The sequence below is a fragment of the Coregonus clupeaformis genome, chromosome 20, assembly GCF_020615455.1.
Source record: "Coregonus clupeaformis isolate EN_2021a chromosome 20, ASM2061545v1, whole genome shotgun sequence".
NCBI lineage: Eukaryota > Metazoa > Chordata > Actinopteri > Salmoniformes > Salmonidae > Coregonus > Coregonus clupeaformis.
The window spans coordinates 64,058,014-64,071,734 of NC_059211.1; the positions used below are offsets into that span (position 1 = coordinate 64,058,014).

A 13,721-nucleotide genomic window follows, 5' to 3' on the forward strand; every position below is an offset into this window, starting at 1 on the left:
CTCATAGGCCTTCTGGGTGGCACTCCTGCTATATGTCACTGTCATCTGCTGCCACGAGGGGGGTCCCCCTTTTCCAAATACACACACTCTGTCATATCGAACGCCACGGGGGCCTTTAAAACACAGTGCAGAGTTGCGTTTTAACCGGCCGCACTGATGACACACACAGGCACACACAGAACAGTTAAACAGAGGCAGGGGAACGGGGAAAGGAGAAAAGTATATAATTGAATAAAAGCCCAATATGATGGAGTGCGCCAGGAAAAGCAAACTGCTCAAAGAGATGACCAACGATGGAACGTGGAGAGGTTTTGCGTGTTCCGATGCTTAGCAGTCCAACAACACTAGGATTTATAACTGGAGATCAAATGCAAGTGTTAAAGCTGTGTAGTAATTCTGACATGGGTCTTTCTGCAATGGAGAGCAGGCATATGGTAAACACTATAGTCCAAGTCCAAGACAAAACGAACTATGCAGCACACAGAATCTATAGACACAGCCAAATATAGGTTACATTAAAGTAAACAACTGTACATTACACTCAATATAACAATGTGATGTTTAATGTAGGCTGGATCTCTCTAGATGCATTTGATAAATCGTGGAACAACATTACAGAACAAACAGATGTTGAACTTAGCATGCAGGATTTGGAACTGTAGCCCTTTATAATAGGAAGGCGTTAGTTTTGATTGTGGAATGCCTTCTTTTTAACACATGTAGTGGTGCAGGCCACGCACAGACACACACACAGAGACACTCGAATGAGATATGAAGAATGGGCATATGCGTGTATGCACCGTGAGATCTTGCATATACAGTACAGCTTTTCAAACAAATCATTGGTGTGGTAACCAATCACACGTTGACACGAAGAGTAAAATAAAATAAACTCAATGACGTCCTCACATTTAAAAGGTTTCCACTCGCGTGCCCAAGCAGGTGAAGCTCATATTTTATGCCACGCAGGCATGGCCAAATGTGGCATAAAATAAGCTACTGAATGAAAAATATTCAAATGGTAATTTGTAAAATTATAACGCCAGTCAATCAAACGAAATATTGTCAACTTAAACAAAAATAAGACCAGACACCTTTCAAAACAAATGGTTATTGAAAGCTCGTGTTTTTATGTTTCAGGGCTCCACATTGTTGGCGCTCCAAATATTTTGTGTGTTGTTATTGATTCCACAGTGTAGGAAAATACATTTCCCCTTAAAAATAATTAGCTTTAAAATTAGGCAAAATATAACATTTTCAAAGTAAGCCTATAGAGATTACATTTGCCATGGGCAAGATAGGCACATATGGGAGATTAGGGTAATTCTGAGAGGTTCTGCATCAGTGAATCTAGACAAATTGTATAATAAATCTGACATGTTCAATTACAAAACATTTTTTGTTATGATTTGATGTTTTTCTTTCAGTGTTAAATTATCATTTTTATTCAAATGTGTGATAATTAGCCAAATGTCGTTAAAAATCAACTGATAATATTTCATTATAAAAGCATTATTTACACAAAATAAAGGCCTCAAACCACATTTGTATTGCAAAACATTTTTTTCGTTGGCCACTAACCTTTTGTTAGAAATTTTGACTCAATTGACATCTTGAAAACATAAAATGTTCTATTTGAAGCATTTGTTTCATTGAATAGATACAAATCTATGAAAGGTGGGTTTCCCTGATGAATCCACGTCAATACAGAAAACACTATTGATTAAGCTATTTGTCACCAAGTTGCTGCAAGAGTTCATTTGCTATAAGGCTGGAGTTGGGGAGAGAGCGCAGTTTGTGGTACTCCGGATGAAAGCTCAAGAGATGCGCAGCGCCCATCGAATGGAGCGAGGCCGGGGACAGAAATGAAGATCCCGGGACCAAAGCTTGGCCCACTGTGGAGGCTGAGCGGCGTGTTGTATCGAAATTCTCAAAGCTAATAGAATGAGGTGGAATAAACGTATTTTGGACAACGTTCGAATTCCTTGATAAAAGTGAGGAGAGCGCGGGCAAGATGCTGCTCACTGGTGGGATGCTTTGGTTAGAAACCGAATGATGTTCGCTGCCCAAGTGATGGTACAATTCTAAACCGGGTACCTGAAAATGACACGGCCCTATCCCGTGCGTCCCGTAGAAGGAGAATCCAGGGAGCACGCTGCTGCGCTCGAGCGGGCACCGGGTGTCCATCATCCCAAATCGGAAATGCTGCCGTTTGAAACGTTTCCTCCGCCGAAGGAAGCTCCCGTTCTCGAACATATGAGACGACATAGGGTCTAACGTCCAGTAGTTCCCTTTCCCGGGGTTACCGGGCTCCCGGGGCATTTTGACGAAGCAGTCGTTGAGGGACAAGTTGTGACGGATGGAGTTCTGCCACGCGGGGAACTTCTCCCGGTAATACGCGAAGCGCTGACAGATGAAGTCACATATCTCCGACAGAGTCAGTCTCTTCTTCGGGCTCTGGAGAATTGCCATGGTGATAAGAGCGATGTAGGAGTACGGAGGTTTCACAGGGGCAGCGCTTCTCCCTGTGCACTTTGGCGTAAAGTCACCGTCATCCTCCGTATCCTTCGCTGGCTGTTTTGGAGACAAGGACGCAGCGCTTTGCTGCTCCAAATCGGTCCCGTCTTCTTTGGTCAAGGATACATACTCCTGGTTTCGTGTAGCTTTGTTCCCTTTTCCCTCCAAGTCGATATCGGCCCTCTCCATGAGCTCCAGCTCTCCTTCCAGCGTCATAATCCTCTCGCGGGTCCGGTGCCACCTGCATGCGCCAACAGGCGAGATGAGGATCCTCGGGTCGGACACACGCTACGGGCCTGCCTCCTGCCTTTTCGCTTTTCATTAACAAAAAAAAAGAAAACCCAGCTGCACCAAAATACTTTTCACCCCCCCCTCCTCCGTCCCCCTGCTCCTTCTCCTCTTCAGTCCTGAAAATAATTACGACAAATACTTACTAAAATAAACATCCATCACAAGAAGTCAAAACAATCATTAGGCCTACAAAAGTGTTTTTGATCTTGGGGAGAAATAACTTATGGAATAAAGAATAGGCCATTAGACAACTTTGATGTTCAACACACAATGGCACATTAGGACATAGGCTACACTTAATAAATAAATAGTATTTGGGGCTTGTTGTCACTCAATAAAAATGCACTTTGTTGTACTAAAATCAGAAGCCTGATTGTAATAATTTGCATAAAGTAACTGGATAGGGCTGTAGGTATACTATTTTCTGATATGTTACAGGTGATGGGGGAACTATTGTCAGTTTTCTTCGATACATTTAACAGTTAACAGGACTCAATAATATATCCCGTTTTCCCATTTGTAAAACCATTATTGAATACCTACAGCCCTTTATTTTAATAGAATCTGTCTACCACAACAAATGCCAATCCTATCCAGTTCTCTATTCATAGCATTCTTTTATGATGGATTTTATTTCACTCGAGAGTCGAATATGGTCAAAACTGTATTGTTTTCTGAAAGGAGAAATGAAATGAATAAGCACTGAACTGGAGAGCTAGGACAAAATGACTTCGGTGCCAGTGCGCACGTGCTGCGCTTTTATGCGTGGTCTCTATGCAGTAATGCATAAACATTGTAACCGTTTTAAAGCCACTAGCTTACTGTATATAGTAAAATCAATTACAATTCATAATGTATTAGCCATTCTTTCCATGTTGTTTATGGCCAGCTATAACGAATATTATATTATTTAACAAAATGTTATGATAGGCTACTTATCTATACATGTGAAAGACAACACGCTGGCAGTGGCCAGATTTTAATTTTAAACTGGTCTATACTAAATACTTCATGAGAATTCCAATATTTCCAGCAGGTCCCAAAATCAGTCGATAACTGTGCTTGGCAAATACTGTGTGGCTATTATTTCTGATTATGCACTTTTCTGATGTGAAACAGACGCATCGGGCAAAAGTAAAGAGCGTTTCACTACAGGCACAAAATATTGCACAGCCCAGGTTGTGTGTTTATTCCTGCTGCAGGAGTGTCTGCTGTTACACTTGCCTCTTTCTTATTTTGATACATTTTAAAGTCTCACTAATTGCATTTAATTTAAGCATACAAACTTGAACATTCCTGAGGTAATTCTCACAAATCAGTTTGAATATGGTTCCATATCAATTTATATAAAAATAATGCATCCATTTTTCAGATTCCTCATTATAAACCAAGTTGTAGGCACACATTCAGAGGATTGAGAGATAAAATGAAAACAAACCAGATAAGATATTTTAACAAGAACTTTATGCACACCAAACCCAAAAGTGTAGCACACTAACACAAACGTTTCTTTCTGACAGGAAACAGTAAATATATGGAACTGCTTCATCCCTAATCCAGCCAGTTAATGCTAAGGGCTATCCAGAAACAACAAGAAAAGGAAAAGAAAAATATATATACAAACTCAACAAGAACAACAGATAATATATCACAACTTCATTTACCTTAATGTAACATATAAACTGGATAGCACCAAGGTCTAGTAAACAAGGAGAGTAAACAATCCAAAATGGCTACCTATTCCCAGTATAGCAGTGCACCGTCTTTGGCCAGAGCCATGGGTCCTTAGTCCCTAAAATGCACTACTGTTGGCCAGAGATTCCCAATTCCCTGTATAGTGCATTACTTTTGTCTGAGTTGTTTCGGACACAGACAGTCTACTGTCAATAGACACAGCCTCCAAGCAGAAAGACACTCTTCTCCTATTGGACTCCTTCTTCCTAAAGTGACGAGTGCACGCCACAGTGCTAAAAGCAGCAAGACCCGAGCCAGATCAGTCAGACTGTGACCCACCATGGCTCAGCCAACACTGTGACCCACCATGGCTCAGCCAACACTGTGACCCACTATGGCTCAGCCAACACTGTGACCCACCATGGCTCAGCCAAACAACACTGTGACCCACTATGGCTCAGCCAACACTGTGACCCACCATGGCTCAGCCAAACAACACTGTGACCCACTATGAAATGATGTCATGTAATAATTATCAAATAACTTAATGAGTCTCAAAGTCAGGAGGTGGGGCCAATGACCTTGTACCTGGAGGGGGATTGGCTGTGGTATCAGTGTCTAGGACCTCATGCCAAGGCCTAAGTGTGTTCCCTTCCCCTATCAGGTGGAGTGCTTGCGGTGGGACGTAGCCAGCCGTAGTAAGTTTCCACATTTGAAGCAGCGTGAGTTGGAGTTTCCCTCCTTCCTAGGGATGTGCCAACACTGCAGGCAGCGTACCTTGTACTTCTTATACCTGAGGAGTAAGCAGACATGGAGGAGAATAACAGGGGATCTAGGTTACACTGACTGTTGGCCTTACATGTCCTTCAAGTCCTAATTCTGTCCACAGCTCACATACGGGGTTGCGTGATATTGTGGTCATCAACGTCACGGTCACCATATACTATAATTACAGGGTCAGAGTTCATGGCCACGTGACCTGACCAGGAGAAACTCTGGGCCGTATCGATGTGCTTGATAATGCACTGTATTTAATGCGACTCACCTTATTCCACAGGCGTTACACAACGGGGTCCCGTCCTCAGCATCTCTCCACAGGGGTGTCTTCCTGGTGCAGCAGGAGGCACAGATCTTATTCTCTGATGGGGAGAAAGGAGTGACTATCAGCACAAACAAATAGGCCTTGTGCCATAATCCTCCTAAATAGGTTGTAGAATAATGAAATTATTTGTTTCAATGACTCAGTATATGGCTTCTCTTTCATTTTATTTCCTTTTAGGTGCACAGCGAGTGTGAGTGCCAAATCACAACCTGATCTTGCTGCCTTTAACACTGTACACTATGTTACTCATTAAAGTCTTAGGATGTTTACACAGCAGTTTCCCAAAATACCTCCTCTAAAACTCCCCCTCATCAAATGTATTCCACCTGTCTATGGTTCTAGTTAAAGTGTTTGATTTGTGTTGTAATGGTACCCCCTCCTGGATTACTTGAGTATAAATATTTCTACATAGAACATCCAGTCCCTGCAAATAACCTCTCATGAACCCTTTTTTCTAAGAGTGTAGTGTTCGGCCTATTTCTATGGATCTGGTATTGTTTTGTGCAGTAGTGGCGCCCCCTCCTGGTGAAGAGTGGTATATATTGTTAGTCACTGGAGGAGGGGTCGCTCTCTTCAGAGCTGCTGGTCCTCATGGAACTCTGGGATGAACGGGACCTGCCTGCCCTCGGTGACCTCCGGGTCGGACCACTAGAGGGCTCTTCACTAGAAGACACGCAGGCATACACACACAGCTTTATAAAGCAGTTCATTTGTAGAGAACATTGTGAGATATTTTACAACAATATATTGCATAGGGAAATGTGTAACATACAAATTGAATTTCATATAATACTTTATTACCTAAGGCAGCTCTAAATAATATAATAAATGTATTTGTACATTTTTTAAGCACTTTCAGTTATGGGGAGAAAGAGCCATGCATACTCTGACATCAACCATACCTGTACTTCCTGGAGGTGATGAGAAGGCGATATTGCTCCCTGCTGTCGTCCAGCTCTGTCTGCATCCGGAACGTCACTCCCTGGAAGTCTGGGTCCCCAACATCCACACTCCGGCTGGGATTGGGCTGCTTCCTCGGGGCCTTGGTGGTCCTCCACATGGGGTTAGATGGAGAGGGAGACTGGGGGGCTGGGGGGAGAGTGTCCATGTCATCCTCCATGTCCATGCAGCTTTGGGTGAGGTCCAATGGATAGTCTGTAATAAGACTGGCATCTTGTATTATGTCTGTGTCCTCTTCCATGCAGAGTTCATTGAGCTCTGCTTTGCTGCCTGGAAAAATGGCATCTTGAACTGACTTTGCGTTCACACTCACAGACCCTGCTTCACTGTTCAATATGAGCAACATAGTACGAGGGGAGTTTGGGGGTGGTGGCATGTCTTCCTTGGGGTCAAAGGTGAAACATATGTTTGAGTTGAAGTCCACGGTCATGTCAAGGTTCAGCTCTTCTGGGCCTGGATGTATGCATGTCATGGTGTCTATGGAGGGAGATGATAGACTTGCTGCATCCTTAATTGTAGCTACTTTGTGGTCAAGCGGTTGACCAAATAGGTTTATATATGATACAGATGGATGTTTAACTGATACTTTGTATTTTGCCTCAGGACGGGCCTCCTTCTGTGTGTTGTCTTCTTTGACTAAGGCACAGAGGACCTTTCTGCTTTCTTCACTCACAGACAATCCATCACCGCCAAGACAAAACGTGACTCCTGTGTCTTTGTTCATCACAACCTCAGATTCTGAATCTCCCACACCAGGTTTAGTGTTGTAGCTGCCATTGACATCCGGTGATGTCTGAGAATTGGTACCTGGACTTGTGGGTGAGCAATCACCACCTCCACCCATCTCACCAATCTCTCCCCTGGACCTGTCATGAGGATGGGGAAAATCCCCCCTGGTACTGACTAGAGTGGGGCAGACAGGGACTGTGTTCTTACTGCACCCCACACCTTCAGTAGGATGATCGTCAGAGTCTATAGGAACCAACTGAGCCCTAGCTGAGGCCCCCTCCTCTTGGTCGTCTGAATGGAGGAGTCTCTCACACTGCATGTTGATCAGACTCATCAACTCCCATGGACTGCTGCTACTATGACGGCTGGGCAGGACTGAGTTTGTATGGCTCCTATGTTGTTTTAAGTCATCTTTTCGCTGGTTATGAAGGCTCGTAAGAGAGGAATTGTGCTGAGGAGGATAAGGCCTATGATCAGACACTTGATCCTTTTTAGACCCTTCATTTGATACAGGTGTACTAGGCTTTAAGTCTATGGAGTGGTTGTGGAGTGGGGTGGGAGTTGCTAACTTGGTGGCTTCTTGGATGAGGTAGAGGATGGTGGACTGGGTCACCTGAAGAAGAAGAAAAGGAAGAAGAAGAAGACTCAACCACACACTGAGTTAATATTGACCCACTCACACAGCACACACACCTGCGGACCCTCCTGGGTGTCCGGATCTTCCATGGTCCCTTGGCTGCCTGGTCTGTAGGTGGCTGCCTGGTCTGTAGGTGGCTGCCTGGTCTGTAGGTGGCTGCCTGGTCTGTAGGTGGCTGCCTGGTCTGTAGGTGGCTGCCTGGTCTGTAGGTGGCTGCCTGGTCTGTAGGTGGCTGCTGTGCTCATGTTGATGTGCCCATCTTGTGGAAAGGAAACAATTGGACAGTGTTTACTATACTATTAAGTGACAATATAGGTTTGAATGGAAATACTGTATGTTTTATTGTTAAAGTAGAATTATAGTTATCAGCTGAATATATATACACTTCCTAAATAAAAACAAATACTTACAAATTACAATAAGTGATTAAACATTATACTTGATTTCATTATACTCTGTGGTGGAAAAGTACCCAACTGTCATACTTGAGTAAAAGTAAAGATACCTTAATAGAAAATTACTCAAGTAAAAGTGAAAGTCACACAGTAAAATACTACTTGCGTAAAAGTCTTAAAGATATTTGGTTTGAAATATATTTAAGTATCAAAAGTAAAAGTATACATAATTTCAAATTGCTTATATTAAGCAAACCAGACGGCACAATTGTATTTTTGTAAATTGCTTGCGGATAGCCAGGGGCACACTCCATACTCGGACATAATTTACAAACGAAGCATTTGGGTTTAGTGAGTCTGTCAGATCAGATGCAGTAGGCATGACCAGGGATAAGTACGTGAATTTGACAATTTTCCTGTCCTGCTAAGCATAAAAAATGTAACTAATATTTTTGGGTGTCAGGGAAACTGTATGGAGTAAAAAGTACATTATTTTCTTTAGGAATGTAGTGAAGTAAAAGTAAAAGTAGTCAAAAATATAAATAGTAAAGTACAGATACACAAAAAAACTACTTAAGTAGTACTTTAAAACCACTGATTATACTGTCATAATTCAAGTTAAAAAGATTGTTACGTAGCCTGTTAGTAGTTACTAACTTCTAGAACAGTCGGAATTAGCTGTTAAAATCAAACTACCTTCGTGAGCAGAGCTAGAATTAATGGCCCAACAAAACTTGAAAGTCTTTAGCAAATAATGAGTAAGCCTACAATGACATTCTAACTAACGTATACGATATAGCCTATTGATACACACTTACTTTGTCAAATTGTATCAATTTCTCCTCAAAATGTAACCATCTGCGTTCTAGTATTTGATAGATGTCCTGAATGAGGATGAAATATCTTGCTCGAGCTCACTGCTCAGTCTGAGGGCAAGCAGAGCCCGTGCGTTTGAATACGATCTTTTCTGCCACGCAAGATCTCAAGATTCCCATACCCTACCTTAGAAAGTATCAAGTATTTAAATAAAACATCGTATTATATGAGATCCCTGTGATCGATCGGATTAAATAGTTCTTGAAACTATTGAGATCAATCTTTTGACAATGTAATGCGCTAATCATGTCGGCGATCACCGTGCAATCTCTTACCAAGGCGATCAGGGCCCACATGCAGACTCACCCTTGGTTTTCTCACCGAATCTGTCTTCTTGAGAGAAATTACAATCATTTCTCCCCCAATTTGATCACTAGCTTCAGGAAATTGATAGTCACGTTGCCACAATGCACTTGTTGTTGGGCCTACAGGATGCCACAGATGTCTGTGATTGAAGTTGATTGGCCTGCATAAACACATAAAAGTGTGGGTTGACTTGCGTTCTGGATTTTCCCGGAATTGTCGACCTTGTGGCGCCTGTTTCTTCTGTATATATCATTTTTTTTGTTTTACAGCCAGGCAAATAGGCTTACTAGTAGTAGGTATAGGCTACTAATGCTTTGCAAGAATAGTCATCCATTACAAAACACGTGAAGTGAGGTTATTGGTACAAATTGTAGCCCTGCTGTTGAGTGAGACTTGTGATGCTTTATCTTGAACCATTTAAAATTCTTTACCCACAAAACAAATAAAATGCATCAGTATTTAGCAGTGACACATTGGCTGTTTAGACAGGCAGCCCAATTCTGATATTTCTTTCACTCATTTGTCTTTTGACCCATCAGATCAGCTCGGGAAATGATCAGATGTGATGGGTCAAAAGCCCAGTTAGTTCGGAAAATATCTGAATTGGGCTGCCTAAACGCAACCATTTTATCAGTGGTATTCAACTTCAGTCCTCAAAGGGCCAGAGGTGGTTTTGACCTAGTATGATATTAATTGGTCGATTATACAATTGGTTTCCCTTTCCTGGGTGTTGAGGTTTAAAACTGCTCTCAAGGACTGGCGTTGAATACTGCACTTGTGTTCAATTGCCTTCAGTGTGGTTTTTAAAAAGCATAGGGTTTAAGACAAACTAGTACAAACTTTTTGTATTTTTATTGTACAAATTAAAATAAACTTGCTAATTTGAGATATACCATATATACATAATACACTTACATATTTTGTGCGCATGTTAGACAACTTCATTACAGTACAAGTGAAAGCATTCCAGGTTTGTAAAGGAACCAACTAATACTGGATACAGGTGGTTTTTGATGGACAGTAATGGGACTACTAATGGTGAAATTACAAGGCAAATCGTTACTGGGTATGGATGGGCAGGAACAGAAATGACCTGGGAATTGAACAAAACGCACCTGTCAGTGTGAAATGGATTAGGCTGTGTTTATATAGGCAGCCCAATCCTGATCTTTTTTTCACTAATTGGTCTTTTGACCAATCAGTTGAGCTTTGATGTGAATGGTCAAAAGACCAATTAGTGGGGGAAAAAATCAGAATTAGGCTGCCTGTGTCAACGCAGCCCAAGTAACTCCTTGGCGTCATCAGTTATCTAACGGATTCAACCCTTTCCGTTCCAATCGATCTCAAGCTGCCCTTCGCTTACAAAACATACTGGAAAAGTGTTACATCAGAGACAGTTAATGATTTCTGACAGGCTTGATGTAGGGAAAGGGGCTTTCAGTGTTGTGGATGGGCTTGTCAAGGTCTTGACTACATTTTAGTCATTTAGCAGACGCTCTTATCCAGAGCGACTTACAGTTAGTGAGTGCATACATATTTTTTTCTTCCATACTGGTCCCCCGTGGGAATCAAACCCACAACCCTGGCGTTGCAAGCGCCATGCTCTACCAACTGAGCTACACAGGACTAGTCACCACACGCCTACAAAACCCCCCAATAAAATTCCTAGAAACTGGCCATGGGTAGATATGATGGTGAAAGCTACATATACGTACACATAACATACTGTTAGTTAGCTGTCTGTGAGTGCTGTTAATGTAGAGACTAATGACTACTTGGAAGCTCCATTTGAGGAGGTTTGTGCGTATGATGTCCTTTGTAAATGAGTTGTAACATGGAATGTTCCATTCAAGGATGCAAAGTTGTTCTTTACAACGTGTTTTGATTGGATGCGTAGCAATGACAAGGGGCCTTTCTGAAATGCTGACTCACGTTACTATGAAACAAAGAACAACTGTTTGTGACATTGAATGGTTTGATAGAAATCTTAATCTTGGCCTGAGAACTTTTCAATACACATGACATATTTATACATGAATGCTGAAAACCATCCAACTCTTCCACAATCAGCATTATTTTCAGTGTGAGCCAAATACAACACACTTCAGGGGCTGCGTTCACACAGGCAGCCCAATTCTGATGTTTTCCACTAAATTGGTCTTTTGACCAATCACATCAGGAGCACGTTTTTCCGAGCTGATCTGATTGTCAAAGACCAATTATTGAAAAAAATATAATTGGGCTGCCCTTCTAAACGCAGCCAGTGACTGGTACATAGCTTTTGTCTTCTGGCACACAGTCATGTGGGTATATAAGAGCCCCTTCAAGCCTCCTCTATCCCAGCTCACCTCTTTATACCTGCTGACAGTCCAAAGAGTGCACCTCTCTCTCTTACGACTCAGTCCTGAGGGCTGTCTTCCAACATCCATACTAGCATACTACTTAGAACGCATGCCCAATACATTGCTTCACACTAAATAGGGTGCTAGTGTTGAGTGTAGTGTACTCAGTGTGGTTTGGGAACATGGCCGTCCACGTAGAAGTTCCTGGTGACCTTAGGCAAGGTCAGCTCGATGCCCTCCAGCTCCTGGGTGAGGATGATCTGACAGCCAAGTCTGGAGTTCTCCTGTAGCGCGGGGGCCATGTCCAGCATATCATCCTCTCTGCGATGAGAATAATTAAATTGAAACCATTGATTTGCATTGCATTATACGAGTCAATCTTGTTGACACTGAAGAATGTTTCGTATTTTCATTGTATGTGTTTATTTGACAGGGACAACTATAAGATGTGCAATGATATGAGCTCTCATGGACTATGGCATATCTTACAATAAAACAATCTCATACCTTTCGTCAGGCTCTGGTAGCTTGTCGACGTGGTCTCTGTTCACATACACGTGGCACGTTGAGCAAGCTAGTGACGCCTCGCAAGCTCCTTAAATCACGCATGGGAAGGGAGCAAGAAACAAGATGTAAGTGTTCATGAATACAATAATCGAGAAATCAATCACCAACTTTGACCTGAATTCTCTCAGGACGTCATCCCGAGCCTATTAGCACTCACCTTCCAGTTCAATGTTGTGCCTATGGGCCAGGTACATTGCGTTGTCTCCCACTTTAGCCTTCACTGGAATCCTCTTTCCTGATCTATCTATATACACCACATTCACCCTAAGAGCAGACCAAAAACAACAATATTAAAAACTTGGTAGTTCACAAATGACAATGCAAGTGATGAATGCATGGTGCACTCAAAATTAATGGCATTAACGCAAATCAGTTACAAAGTATGAATATCCCCTTGACTTTGTCTGCATAACTACATCAGATGAAGAACTAACTTGCCCAGTTATGTAACGGAGTCAAAAGGGAAAAGACATAACTAGCTAACGTTACTCCATTAGCTAGCTAAATGATGCATTGGCAGAGTAGCTACTTACACATCTTCTTGGGGGACTTCTGCACTTGCACCCTCCTCATTGTGGTACAGACCTTCAAAAATAAAATAGAGAAATAGTTGACATTCAGTTCCAGATCCTCTTACGGATTGTTTGAGTTACTGTAGGAGCAGTAGCAGCTTTGGAGATCAGTTACGCAACTTATAAAATATTCTTAGCAACAGATGCCATGATTGTCTTGCTATATTTTTCACAATGTGGGTGCAAGCCTTACTAATAGTAGCTAGTTACGATTTGCTTAGACATAGCTAGCTAGCTGGCTAGCACTAAATTGATAGACATTAATTGGTTTGATGGAAGCTGAACAATTATCTACATAGCTATCCAAGTGTAGCTGCGTAAATTAGCTAACAGACCAACTCACCTCTGGATGTCTGCAAGTGTCGGTTCAACGTCCGAAAACGATCACCATTCGAAGAACTAGCTATACCATTCAAATAACTATTCAACCTGTTGAAAGGACATGTGCTACAATCTGGTATAACTCTAGAAAGTCTCAAAGTCAGCCCCACGCTCGAACGGACTGCAGCAGAGGCCGCCATGATTATGTTTTGATCACGTGAATGAAAGCAGCCAATAGAAAATGAGAAATGACATAGGCATGTTTCGACTGTCTTCAGTTATTTGAACGGCAGAGAGTGCTGTTGCAACAAAAATATTTCGAACTAGAAATACTTTTAGAGTCTGACTTGTAAATGCCTTTATTATAAATTCTAAAGATAAAATGTGATTCTGGTGCTCGCATAACTTTTTAAAATCTCAATATTTGTGTAC

The 13,721-nt window shown here is 42.0% G+C and overlaps 3 protein-coding genes across 4 annotated transcripts; all 3 read right to left on the reverse strand.

Moving 5' to 3' along the window:
- Nucleotides 1-541: 541 nt before the first annotated feature.
- On the reverse strand, nucleotides 542-2,813 carry LOC121553945 (forkhead box protein D1-like). The gene has a single exon (XM_041867347.2). The coding sequence runs from the start codon at nucleotides 2,731-2,733 to the stop codon at nucleotides 1,729-1,731; it is 1,005 nt and encodes a 334-aa protein (XP_041723281.1). The 5' UTR covers nucleotides 2,734-2,813; the 3' UTR covers nucleotides 542-1,728.
- Nucleotides 2,814-4,255: 1,442 nt separating this feature from the next.
- zglp1 (zinc finger GATA like protein 1) lies at nucleotides 4,256-9,694 on the reverse strand. 2 transcript variants are annotated; one of them, XM_041867455.2, is made up of 6 exons: nucleotides 9,457-9,694; nucleotides 7,967-8,169; nucleotides 6,487-7,886; nucleotides 6,138-6,247; nucleotides 5,528-5,621; nucleotides 4,256-5,275 (listed from the first exon to the last, which is right to left on the reverse strand). In XM_041867455.2, exons 1-6 carry the CDS (start codon nucleotides 9,659-9,661, stop codon nucleotides 5,143-5,145), a joined length of 2,145 nt encoding a protein of 714 aa, XP_041723389.1. In that variant the 5' UTR covers nucleotides 9,662-9,694; the 3' UTR covers nucleotides 4,256-5,142. The 2 variants fall into 2 exon arrangements, with proteins under 2 accessions (XP_041723389.1, XP_041723390.1); XM_041867456.2 differs by having other exon boundaries at nucleotides 9,488-9,693.
- Nucleotides 9,695-11,458: 1,764 nt separating this feature from the next.
- Nucleotides 11,459-13,505, reverse strand: fdx2 (ferredoxin 2). The gene is made up of 5 exons (XM_041867196.2): nucleotides 13,312-13,505; nucleotides 12,930-12,981; nucleotides 12,554-12,660; nucleotides 12,337-12,424; nucleotides 11,459-12,150 (listed from the first exon to the last, which is right to left on the reverse strand). Exons 1-5 carry the CDS (start codon nucleotides 13,487-13,489, stop codon nucleotides 11,994-11,996), a joined length of 582 nt encoding a protein of 193 aa, XP_041723130.1. The 5' UTR covers nucleotides 13,490-13,505; the 3' UTR covers nucleotides 11,459-11,993.
- Nucleotides 13,506-13,721: the final 216 nt, after the last annotated feature.